The 13,074-nt window shown below is 50.2% G+C and overlaps 1 protein-coding gene across 3 annotated transcripts in view; it reads right to left on the bottom strand.

Moving 5' to 3' along the window:
* The window catches only part of GPT2 (glutamic--pyruvic transaminase 2), a 47,338-nt gene that overhangs the window by 14,004 nt on the left and 20,260 nt on the right, over positions 1–13,074 (bottom strand). For all 3 annotated transcript variants that reach the window (XM_054668359.2, XM_003952841.5, XM_054668360.2), the window contains 3 exons: positions 10,293–10,426; positions 7,357–7,600; positions 594–673 (listed from right to left, as the gene is read on the bottom strand). In XM_054668359.2, the coding sequence (XP_054524334.1) occupies positions 594–673; positions 7,357–7,600; positions 10,293–10,426 (458 nt within the window). The remainder of the gene's footprint in view (positions 1–593; positions 674–7,356; positions 7,601–10,292; positions 10,427–13,074) is intronic.

Raw genomic sequence — 13,074 nt, 5'->3', positions numbered from 1 at the left:
CTCCTTGGTTCTCTATCTGGAGGTTTGGGAGAAGAAAGCAGAGGGCCCACCCTATGCTCTGGGCCTGGCCAATCTGCATACTGGAACCCCTACATCACAGTGATTGGTTCAGCAATGGGCGTGTGACTCAGGCTGAACCAATGAAGCTCAATTCTGAGACTTGCTGCAACCACCAGGGCAAAAAGCCCTCTTTCTAGGCTGGGAATCTCTAGGCTGAGAAGATAACAGGCTTGTGTATGAGGCCAACACAGAGGGGTAGAAAAGGGAAAGAGGACCTGAAAGATAAGGTCCAAGCCCCTGGATCCAGCTGCGTACCTGTGACCCCACTGGCATTTTTTTCTTTTTCCTTTTTCTTTTGGAGCTTAAGTGATTTGGGCTGAATTTCTGAAATTTACAACCAAGAGTACAAACCAATAAAGGGGTAAATTAAGTCACAGTCCCACAAGTTGTAACACTAAATATCCTCACCCTAGGCCAGAATCATTCCTCCAACACCAAGACAGTTCTCTCTGGCTGCAGAACAATGGGGGCTGGGTCCCTCCCTCCAGAAGAGAAAGCTAGTGCCCACTCCCTCCGAGTGGGGACATTCTTACCTCATCAGCCAGGAGAAAGAGCTTCTCTTCCCAGGCAAAGTGGATCACATCTTCTATGCACTTTCTGCTTTGTACCTGGCCTATAAAATCCCCAAGAAAACCAAAATGTCGGTTGTAATGCTGTTTAAATTGTCCCCAGGTCAGAAGCCCATCCAGAATCACTCAGTGCCCTGTGTTCCCTTGAGACCCATAGAACACCCTCCCCCCAGAGGCCCCCCTCCCCAGCTGCCATGCATGATGGTGTAGTCGGCCTCCAGGGACGCCCAGAAGAGCAGCCTGTGTGTCTGACTCTCCTCAGCCAGTTATGCGAGGGAGAAGGGGTTCTCACCTGGCTCTCTTATTTTTTTTTTTTAATTTTTTTGAGACGGAGTCTCGCTCTGTCACCCAGGCTGGAGTGCAGTGGCACAATCTCGGCTCACTGCAAGCTCCGCCTCCCGAGTTCATGCCATTCTCCTGCCTCAGCCTCCCGAGTAGCTGGGATTACAGGCATGCGCCACCATGCCTGGTCAATTTTGTATTTTTAGTAGAGACGGGGTTTCTCCATGTTGATCAGGCTGGTCTTGAACTCCCAACCTCAGGTGATCCGCCCGCCTCGGCCTCCCAAAGTGCTGGAATTACAGGTGTGAGCCACCACGCCCGGCCCGGCTCTTATTTTTATGAAGGCTTTGTGTGTAGGTGTGGTGTGGTATTTGTAGGTGTGGTGGGGTGTGTGCACGCATACACTCACATGTGCATGTGTCTGTGTGTGGTGTGTTGGCATGGTGGGGTGTGTGTGTGTGTGTAGGTGTGGTGTGTGTGTGTGTCTGTGTGGTGTGTGTGTGTAGTTGTAGTGTGGTGTGGGGTGTGTGTGTCTGTGTATGTGTGTGTGTAGGTGTGATGGGGGTGTGTGTGTAGGTGTGGTGGGGTATATGAGTCTGTGTGTGGGGTGTGTGTATGTGGTGTGTGTGGGTATCGGTGTGGTGAGGTGTGTGTGAGTCTGTAGTGTGTGTGTGGGTGTGGTGGGGGTATGAGTGTGTGTGTGGTGTGTGTATAGGTGTGTTGAGGTGTGTCTGTGTGTGGTGTGTAATGTGTGCAGGTGTGGTGGGGTATGTGTGTCTGTATTTGGTGTGTGTGTAGGTGTGGTGGGGTGTGTGTCTGTATATGTTGCGTGTGTAGGTGTGGTGGGGTGTAAGAGTGTGTCTGTGGTGTGTGTGTAGGTGTGTTGGGGTGTCTGTGTATGGTGTGTAATGTGTGTGCAGGTGTGGTGGGGTGTGTGTGTATTTGGTGTGTGTGTGTAGGTGTGGTGGGGTGTGTGTCTATGTGGTATTTGTGTAGGTGTGGTGGTGTGTGTGTGTGCACACATGTGCAGTGTGGGTGTCTGTGTGCAGTGTTTGTAGTATGTGTCTATGTGTGGTGTGCGTCTCTGTGGTGTGTGTGTATGTGGTGTGTGTGTGGTATGTCTGTGCTGCAGAACAGAAAGGCATGGAAGCATCATAAGGAGCAGGGAGAAAAGGCCTGCTACAATGGCTCACGCCTGTAATCCCAGCGGCTTCGGGAGGCCAGGGTGGGAGGACCGCTTGAGCCCAGGAGTTCCAGACCAGCATGGGCAACACAGCAACACCTCAACTCTACAATAAAAATTATCCAGGTGTGGTGGCTTATGGCTGTAGTCCCAGCTACTTGGGAGGCTGAGGCTGGAGGATCACTTGAGCTCAGGAGTTTGAGGCTGCAGTGAGCTATGACTGTGCCACTGCACTCCAGCCAGGGTGACAGAGCAAGACCCTGTCTCAAAAATAAAACAAAGAGCAGGAAAATACAACTGCAGGAGTTAAATCTATCAGCTTGTGCCCTCCCCCCATTACTGCACACCAGCAGCAGATGGTGAAGAGACTCGCATTGGCTGTGGCCACCGGGTGAAGAGTTAGCTCCTTTCTCCCCAGAGAGGCACCCATGAGCTCCACAAGGCAGGGACAAGGCCTCTCCCCGCTCATCGTCTGCCCTGGAAGACAGCACTCAACAGATGCTCAAAAAATAACTGCAGAATAAATGCTAAGTGAATGGGCCTGGGCACCAGCTTTGGTGTCTCCTGTCAGCTGCTACCATGCATCACTAAAGATGAGCACGCTGCAGGACTTAACGCTAACAGAGAACACTTACAACACATTTTATTATTTCTCTTTAATTTTTGAGATGGAGTCTCACTCTGTCACCCAGGCTGGAGTGCAGTGGCACAATCTCAGCTCACTGCAACCTCTGCCTCCTGGGTTCAAGTGATTCTCTTGCCTCAGCCTCCCGAATAGCTGGGACTACAGGCGTAAGCCACCATGCCCAGCTAACTTTTTAATTTTTTTGTAGAGAAGAGGTTTTACCATGTACCCAGGCTGGTCTTGAACTCCTGACCCCAAGTGATCCACCCGCCTCGGCCTCCCAAAGTGCTGAGATTACAGGCGTGAGCCACCGCACCCAGCCCCCATTTTAGAGAAATGAGTGCAAACAGCAAGATAGTGATCCATCCGTTCACACGAAATGCCATGGGTACAGGTGAGGGAAGGAGTAAACGCAACGAGGTAGAAATGGGACCTTCCCTCGGTATTTCCTGAGACCTGCTTTGAGTGTGGCACCGGGAATATCTGATGTGCTCACAATATCCTCTGGAAAACCACCACTATAATCAGGCTTGCTAACTTCTTAACAAGGGCTATGTTTGTTTACTATATGCCTGTGTATATTACATATATATCTAAGTGTGTGTACATATGTGTCTATACATGCATGTATGTATATTCTTTACAGTGTCTTGCTCTGTCACTCTTGCTGGAGTGCAGTTACATGATCCTAGCTCACTGCAGCCTCAAACTCCTGGGCTCAGGCCATCCACCAACCTCAGCTTCCCAAAGTGCTGGGATTACAGGCATGAGCCTCTGTACCCAGCCTATTATTGTATGTGTGTGTACATATATATATATACATACATATATATATGCAAAACAGTATATAGAGTATCTTACCTTTTTGTTAATAATACCTATATTCTGGTCTATGGAAAAATATAAAAAATATGCCTGGAAAAAACATACACACGTACCTTGTAAGACTGTGGCATGATTCCATTAGAATTTCTATCTTGAACTAGCTAAGCAATGAACCAATTCCTTTACTAACGGACCAACTTTTCTTCTGCCAAGAAAGCACCAACTAGCCTTCCTATTTAAAAAGCTCAGGGTTCTGGGATGCCAGGAGGGTGGCAGGCCCCAGTTTCTACAAGAAACCAGCCACTATTCTCACAGACAGAGAAGGGCTGGTTTCTGAGGACAGCAAAACCTGCCTGTAATTCCTCCTGGTCTTGCCCTTCCATGCTTGTGATGCCACAAACTTTATCCTGTTGGAATGCAAACCAGGATTTGAGCACCAGAAAAGCTGTGTTCACTAAATGCTAAAGGAAACACAAGTGACTAAGCAAGAACCAGAGCCTTAAAAAGACTTCAGCCCAGTAAAGGAAATGAGACCCAGTGTGTGCAAATAATACTGCTGTTACACACAGCGTGAGGATAAGGGCAGAACTTACTTCTCTCCAGCGCCTCAGAGCATGCCCGCTGAGCCAGTGAACAGATAAGTGCATGAACAGTGGTGCAGGAGAAGGGAATGTCATAAATGGCATTAGAGAAGCCAGGGCACAGCTGGGGGAGACATGAGACATGGCTTTGATACAGGCCCCAAAGGCTGGAGAGGGGTCTCCCAAGTACCTTTCGAGGCTGGGCCAAATTAATTCCCCAAAAGCTGATGGGAACATCTGTAGCTGGTGACTGAGCATCCTCCTTTGAGTGACAGATCACAACTGTTCACGTAGTTTGGATGTTTGTCCCCACCCAAATCTCACGTTGAAATGTAATCCCCATGTTGGAGGTGGGTCTAGTGGGAGGTGTTTGGGTCAAGGGGGCAGACCCTGAAAGTCTGCGGCATCCCCTGCCCCGCCCTGATTCTCTCTCTTGTTCCTGCTCTTGCCATGCGATGTGCGTGCTCCCCCTTCACCTTCCGCTTTGACTGGAAGCTTCCTGAGGCATCCCCAGAAGCTGATACCACCATGCTTCCTGTACAGTCTGCAGAACTGTGAGCCAATCAAGCCTCTTTTCTTAAAAATTACCCAGTCTCAGGTATTTCTTTATAGCAATGCAAGAATGGCCTAATACCACTGTCCTATGGGGAACTCCAGCGGGAGGCCTGGGACACAGAGCTGCCAATCAGAGTCCCAGGGATTTGACTGGTTCAGGAATGGGCAGGTGACCCAATTTGGGAATGGTGAAACTCTGGAAGAGGCTCTGCTGTAAGGTAGCTCAGCTGATGGCAATGGCTGAAAGTGCTGAAGCCACTCCAAGGATGGATTCTTCCTGAGGACTGCAACCCAGAGGAAGGTACAGCTGAGGAGGGTACCGAGGCTCCTGTGACACGGACTCTGACTCAGGCGCACTGCTTCAACCCTGCACTCCACAGTTCCACCCTCCAATCCCTTCAGTCTCAAGTTGGGTTTCTGTCTTGAAACCAAAAGGGTCCTGGTTTAAGAACCCAGTCCACTCTGACACCTTTAAGCCACCCTGGTCACAGTGTGTGGTCCAGACAAGACATATGGTCATCACAGGTGGGTTTCTATTTTCCAGAGACCCTCTTCTCACAGCTGACTGACTCTCACACAGTGAAGACCCCGGGAGCAAGGCCAGGTCCTGCCCACTCATAAAGTTATTCTTTATAAAAATTACTTATGTCAATATATCAGATTAATAGAAAATGACCTCTTTACTCAGAGCAGGAGACTTCTCTGGTACAATGACTTCTTCTCACTCAGGTGAAAAGATTTATGTAAACACCTGGCCAAGAATGTGTTGACTCTGTGATGTGGACTAGGTACAGTGTCTTTCCCAAGATGTTGCAGAACTTGCTACCCCAAGTGTGGTCCTGGGCCCGGCATCAGTATCACCTGGGAATTTGTTAGAGATGCAAACTCTCAAACCATACCCCGGCCCAATTACATCCAAGTGTCTGAAGTGGGGCCCCGCAGCTTGGGCACCATGCTTCTGAGGCAGTGGGTCTCAGCCTCGGCAGCACAGGCTACCGATATCTCACAGATCCTAGGGTGTGGCCTCAATTTTGACATTTTTCAAAGTTCCCTTTGTGATTCTAATGTACAACCAGGATTGAGAAGCCAGCTCTATGTTATTTTCCTACTGAATCTTTATCCCCCACACTCCCAGGAGCTGGGGTAAACAAGCCAGTGGTATCGCCAGCTGCACCCATTTTCTGCACTCAGGAATTCAAGGGGTGTTTTCAGCTGACTGAAGCATCATTTGATGTTCCCGAGAAACAGATTCCACAACCAACTCCAATGCATTTTGGCCCTGACCCAATTTATCTCAACAAAGGAGGAGAGAGGAGCCCTTGTTCCCTGTGTCCAAATAGCACTGGGGGCATATGAAGGCAGCGGCCCAGAAAGATCAAAACAGGCAGGACTGCAGACTTTTTTTTAAAGAAAAATATGCAAAATTGGGGGTGCTTTTCAACTTCTGGAAATTAGTGGTTTTTTTGGTTTAGTTGCTTTTGTTTTGAATATGACATTTTCCTCTCAGGCCTTAAAGGTACACAGCAATGCTGTATCAAAGAAAAACCAACACACACACCAGCATTCTCAAATCCGGTTCAGAAAAATAAGGAAGAGTGACGGTAAAATGAGGCCTATGATTAATGGTAAGTTTGTGAGTAAATAATCTCAAGGAGGCAAGTCTTTGCAAATGAAGAACAGGGGAAAAAAACACCCAAAAAACCAGTCTTAAAAATAACAATACAACCCTGGCTGGGTGCAGTGGCTCATGCCTATAATCCCAGTGCTTTGGGAGGATCACTTGAGGCCAGGAGTTAAGACCAGCCTGGGACACACAGCAAGACCTTGTCTCTACAAAAATAAAAAATTAAAATATTAGCTGGGCGTGGTGGTGCTGCCTGTAGTCTGAGCTACTCAGGAGGCTGAGACAGGAAGATCTCCAGGAGTTCAAGGCTGCAGTGAGTTATGATCATACCACTTGCACTTCAGCCAGGCCTGGAGCCACAGAGTAAGACCCAATCTCTATAAAATAATAATTATTATTCAAACTGCCCAAGAAAATGTCTGCATTTACTCACTTTTTAGACAAGGTCTCATTCTATTGCCCAGGCTGGAGTGCAGTGGCATAATCTTGGCTCACTGCAACCTCTGCCTCCTGGGTTCAAGCGATCCTTCCACCTCAGCTTCCCTAGTAGCTGGGACCGCATGTACCACCACACCTAAGTTTTTTTGTTTTTTTTTTTTGAGACAGAGTCTCGCTCTGTCACCCAGGCTGGAGTGCAGTGGCGTGATCTCAGCTCACTGCAACCTCTGCCTCTGGAGTTCAAGCAAATCTCATGCTTCAGCCTCCTGAGCAGCTGGGACTACAGGCGCACACCACCATGCCCTGCTAATTTTTGTGTTTTTAGTAGAGACAGGGTTTCGCCATGTTGGCCAGGCTGGTCTCCAATTTCTGACCTCAAGTGATCCATCTGCCTCGGCCTCCCAAAGTGCTGGGATTACAGGCATGGGCCACCGCACCTGGCCTACTCACCTCTTGAGGTGGCCTGTGGCAAATTTTATGGCTTTAGGTTAGCAAATCTGGAAGGGAAACTAGGGGCAGAGAGACCCTCCAATTATTTAACTCTGGTTTCTAGACAGCCAGTCTATCAGCCACCCCCACCCTCTACGAAACTGGCGAGGAAGTAAAGTGCAGACCTGTGGGGTTCCCAGGGTTGATTATGCAGAGCACCTTAGGGTCACAGTGGTCTTTGGCCTCCTGCACCGCCCGCCGGAGCTCATTCACATTCAGCGCCCAGCAGTTCTCCTCGTCCAGGTAGTAATTCACCTGGATGGCGTCGAGCTCAGAGATAACAGCTGAATAGAGGGGATATTGTGGGATGGGGATCATCACACCTGTCCGTGACTTGCCACCCCCGGAGACGAGGATCTTCAGGATCGTCTGCAACAGAGAATTCACATCTAGAAAGCCAGCACTACTTCCCATCCCTGACCCAGCCTTTCACCCGTGGCCCCACTGCATGCCTCCAGTCCAACTCTGTGCAAGTCGCTTTACTTCCCCGAGTCTCAGTTTCCTCATCTGTAAAATGAGGGCAGCTGCGAGGAGTAAGCAAAATACAACATTCTAAAGTTCTCAGCACGGTGCAGAACGTGTAGTTAATGACTCAGTACTTAGGCTGGGCACGGTGGCTCACGCCTAAAATCCTAGCACTTTGGGAGACTGAGGCAGCCAAATCGCTTGAGGCCAAGAGTTCGAGACCAGCCTGGGCAACACAGTGAGACCTCCACCTCCCTACTTAAAAATTTAAAAATATTATTTTTCTTTTAAAAATATATATATTTTAAAAAGACTCAATACTTGTATTTTTAATACTTCTAAAATAGTTCCCACACTAGCCCTGTCTCAGAATTATTCTGACCCTGCTCCTGTAATCCTGATTCCCTATGTCAGGGGTGGGGCCCAGGAATGTGTGTTATCAGTATTAGTGCCCAAGGTTGGAAAGACCCCACCCCACACCCACCCCAACAGGGGACTCTTAAAATGGGATAAAATACCCATCTACTGCCACCAGGTGGCGCTTTGACCTGTTTTCCAAGCTGAGCAGGATGCTTGTTGAAGATTTCTGAGAAACCAGGCCATGGGATTCCTTTGGGGTATTGGTGGATGTGCCAGTAATTCATTGAATTAATTAGACAAAACCCTCTGCAGGGAGAGTCTCCACCTTAAACACGGGCATAGGTCCTTTTTCAGACTCAGTTCCTTGCTACAAAAATGCCACGAGATTTTAAAGTACAATGACTTGATTCTTTCCGCTGAATCTTGTGGACACGCCCCCTTCCCTCCTCCAGGACCTCTTCCCACACTGGGCATTTCTGGGATTCAAGAGAGGCCTTGACAGCAGAAGGCAATGGAAGATGATGTGATTGGTAGCTGGAGCTCCAATGTTAGAGTCCCAAATGTCACAAGAACTGACTCTAGGCAGGTAGACCACTTAATGTCTCCGGGCCTCCATTTCCCATGGGCTCCAATAAGAGCTTAATGTGTAAGAAAAGCTTTGGGAAAGGAAAAAAGCACTCAACAAACAAGAGCCTTACAGGTCAGGAAACAAAGCCCCATTAAAGGAAGGGTTCAGACAGCACATGGCTCCCTGAGAATAGATGAGTTGACAGCACCCAGCACCATTCCAGGCCCTGGGAGGCGTGTGCAGAAAGGGACAGGCAGGCAACCAGTCCCCCACCCCAGGACTGCAGACTCCACCAGTCCCCCAAGCCCAGGACTGCAGGCTCCATCAGTCCCCCAAACACAGGACTGCAGGCTCCACCAGTCCCCCAAACACAGGACTGCAGGCTCCACCAGTCCCCCACTGGGACTGCAGGCTCCACCAGTCCCCCTCCAGGACTGTAGTCCACCACTTCCCCAAGCCCAGGACTGCAGGCTCCACCAGTCCCCCAAACACAGGACTGCAGGCTCCACCGGTCTCCCAAGCCCAGGACTGCAGGCTCCACCGGTCTCCCAAACCCAGGACTGAAACCTCTACCGGTCCCCCAAACCCAGGACTGCAGGCTCTACCAGTCCCCCAAGCCCAGGACTGAAACCTCCACCGGTCCCCCAAGCCCAGGACTGCAGGCTCCACCAGTCCCCCAAGCCCAGGACTGTAGACTCCACTGCAAGTAACTCCACTGCACTCCAGACTGCAAGTAACCACTGGCCCCAGCCCTCCCCGACCCCATCAGTAGCTGACCCCAGCCCGAGACACCTCCTTTTGCCTCCTGTGCCCCTCCCAGCCAAAATTAAAACTTAGGAACAGAAATCTAACTGCTCCACCTCCTTCTCCTTCAAACCCTTCAGTGGCTCCCTGTTGTTCTTAGCGCAATGACCCAAATCCTCAGCATGGCCTCTAAGGCCCTGTACTGGTGCCAGCTGCCTTGCCAGCCCACGCCTGGTAACTCCGACCCTTGCTGTGCACTCATCCCCCAGCATCTCCAGTTCCCAGCACTCAGACTCCTGCCAGCTCTAGGCCTCTGCACACAGTGACCTTCAGCTCAGAGCACACCCCCTCTCCCAGTTCACTCCTGTGTGTCCCTCAGGTCGGTGTCTACTCGGCCTTCCTTGGAGACTTCCTGCCCCCGCTCCACCAGGTCGGAGTTCCCACTGCTCCTTCCCATAACACCCTGCCCTTCTCTACTGCAGAAGAGAAACTAAAAGCTTGTGATGTGCATTTATTTTTGTGATATCAGCTGGTCTGCTCTGCCTGTGTAGGCAGAGGCCAAATGATGTGTTTGGTTTCCCATTGTCTCCCCAGCACCTGGCACAGGAGGAACACCAGTACGTGCAGAACCACAGAAAGGCCAGTGGCTACCCTCGGGTGTCCCCCGGCTTCTCTGCAGCTGGACCTGCTGGCGTGCACTCCGGACAGAAATCGAGGCTGCAGTAGCATCCAGGCTCATGAAGACTAAAAGAGGCAAAGACTGCAGGCTGCCAGGGCAGGGGGACCAGAGGGTGGCCACCCGTGCTGCCACCCTCCCTGCTAGCCTGACTCCCTGCTAGCCAATTCCAATGCTGGGCCCTAACAGGCAAGGCTGCTCTTCATGTGGGTAAACACCGGATAACAACGAGCCACCCTCACACGTACAGAAATGCCGTCACTAGCTCCCGTGGTCAGGTAGATGTTGTCGGGGTCCGCAGGCACACCGCCATCCCTCCTGGTGATGTAGGCAGCCACGTCTTCACGGATGCAGTTGACACCCTGGCTAGCACTGTAGGACCCTGTAAGACAGCAGGCAAGACAGTAACAGAGGCAGGATGTCTGGCTCCACAGGGTCAATATAATTAACATCCATATAATTAGAGGGATGCCTGTTTGGGGTGAGGGTCTCGGGTGGGGCCCAACTCCCATTGCTTTGGAACTGCGGCAAACTGCTTAACCACCTGTCTTGGCTTCATCCACCCACCCCTCTATCCATCCACCCATCTACTCATCCACCCACACATCCATCCACTCATCCACTCACTCACCCAGTACTGACTGAGTACCTACTATGCGTTACACATTATTCTAGGCCCTGGCTTCTACTCAGTCAAATGGTGTCCACAACTGTTCCACCCACCCTCCTCGGATTTATATGTGATCTGTGACAATGTCAGTCACTAGAGCTGGGATTCCCATGCCTTTACCATGGTTGCCTACACATGGTTCCATAGGACTTGAGAGAGTGGGCCAACACTTAGGCTCCAAAATAGCACCCCCTGGGCTGGGCACAGTAATCCCAGCATTTTGGGAGGCCAGGCAGGAGGATGACTTGAGCCCAGGAGTTTGAGACAAGCCTGGTCAATGTGGTGAAACCTCAGCTCTACAAAAAATACAAAATCAGCCAGGTGTGGTGGCATGCGCCTATAGTCCCAGCTACTTGGAGGCTGCGCTGGGAGGATCGCTTGAGCTCAGGAGGTAGAGGCTGCGGTGAGCTATGATGACACCACTGCACTCCAGCCTGGAGTGAAACCCTATCTCAAAAAAATAAATAAAAATAAAAACAAAAACCCCACATTAGCACCACTGGCCAGCCCCAGGCACCCAGGGCTCTGACCAGCATCAACCACAGATCCCTGGGACTGCAAGGTGTCCTCCAGCCTCCAGTCCCATGTGAACATACCCTCCCGCTGCCATTTAGGGTTGAAAGCCATTTATACTAAGTTCAAAAACAGGTAAAACTAACGAATGGTCCTGGAAGCTGAGCAGTGGTTAACTGCTCTGGGGTGGGGGTATTGACTAGAAAGACCCACGAGAGAGTGTACAGGGGGTTGGCAGCTCCGTATCCAGAGCCTGGTGGGGAGACATCGATGTGTGCATGTGTGAAAGGTATTCCAGCTGTACGTTAACATTTTTACCTCCATAAAAAAGATTTTTTTAAATGTCAGGCCGCTATTTAGGTTTTTGAAAATAAAATGGAAAGATGTATTTGTACAGGTGCAAGATCTCTCTGGAAGAAGACTCAAACTGCTGAGGTGAATTCCCTGTGGAAGTGCATGGGGGCTGGGGGTCAGATGTGGAAGGCAGATGTTTCATTGTATATTCTTTTAGATCTTTTGAATTTTACACCGCATTTAAAGAAAACCAGACTATTCCTTCTGTGGTTACTGCAAAAACCACCCCCAGGAGGCAGGATGGCGACTGGAAGTAGCAGATTCTCCTCTGGGGCCTCAGCATGCATCAGTCCAGGCCTGGCATCGAGGAGGAACACAGTCAAATGCTCTGAACTGGGGTCGGGCGCAGTGGTTCACGCCTCTACTCCCAGCACTTTGGGAGGTTGAGGCAGGCAGATCACGTGAGGTCAGGAGTTCGAGACCAGCCTGGCCAACATGGTGAAACCCCATCTCTAAAAAAAATCAGCCAGGTATGGTGGCAGGTGCCTATAATCCCAGCTACTCAGGAGACTGAGAAAGGAGAATCACTTGAACCCGGGAGGTGGAGGTTGCAGTGAGCCAAGATTGCGCCACTGTACTCCAGCCTGGGCGACAGATTGAGACGGTCTTTAAAAAAAAAAAAAAAAAAGCCCTGAACTGGAATCCCCTAGCTCTGCCTCAGCCTCTCTGCACAGCACTGGGCTCTGCACAGCTGTAAAAGGAACAGCCAAACCAATGCTCTAAGGTGCCAACTGGCAAATGTTAACTTGTGTCACTCTGGGTGGTGGGCATGGGCTTCTGTCATGTTATTTTGAGTATTCTAATACATTTGGAGTATTTTGTAAGTTTAAAAAAGGGTAGGTGCAGATGCTGGTGTTAGAGCCCTCCCCCAATAGGTGATTTAGTTGCTATTTCTGAGCTTCTGTAAGAGAGACCTTCTAGGACTCCTTGCTTCCCTTCACCCCTTTTCAATGCCCCACCTTCTCCTCCTCAAGGCCTCCCATTCTTCCTGCCTCTAAGAGCATCCACTTCCCTGAACACCCAGGCCTTCGCCCATTAGCAAGCCCTCTGCTTCTCTGAATGTTACTTCTGCGGGTCACAGACTTTCTACCCTTCCAAGGAGGCTCCTGGGTTTCTTTTTCTTCAGATCTCATGTTATGCTCCAAACCACACTGATCCTTCTAGGCTCATTTCTAGTCTGTCTCCAGGAGGCCTGCCCTAAAGATTCTGCTCCACCTCCAGCCAATCTCTCAGCCTATAATTTCTCCAGTTACTTTATTATTTATTAGTTTATTTAAGAGACAGGGTCTCACTTTGTTGCTCAGGCTGGTGTGCAGCGGCACGATCATAGCTCACTGCAGCCTTGAACTCCTGGGCTCAAGCAATTCTCCCACCTCAGCCTCCCAAAGTGCTAGGATTACAGGTGTAAGCCACTGTGCTGGCCCCTCCAGTTATTTTGTACAGAAGCAGCCCTGCCCTCCCCACGCTGACTCTTGACTCTTGGTTCCTCCAGG

Source organism: Pan troglodytes, chromosome 18 (genome assembly GCF_028858775.2).
Source record: "Pan troglodytes isolate AG18354 chromosome 18, NHGRI_mPanTro3-v2.0_pri, whole genome shotgun sequence".
Lineage (NCBI taxonomy): Eukaryota > Metazoa > Chordata > Mammalia > Primates > Hominidae > Pan > Pan troglodytes.
This window is presented reverse-complemented; position numbering and strand designations above follow the sequence as displayed.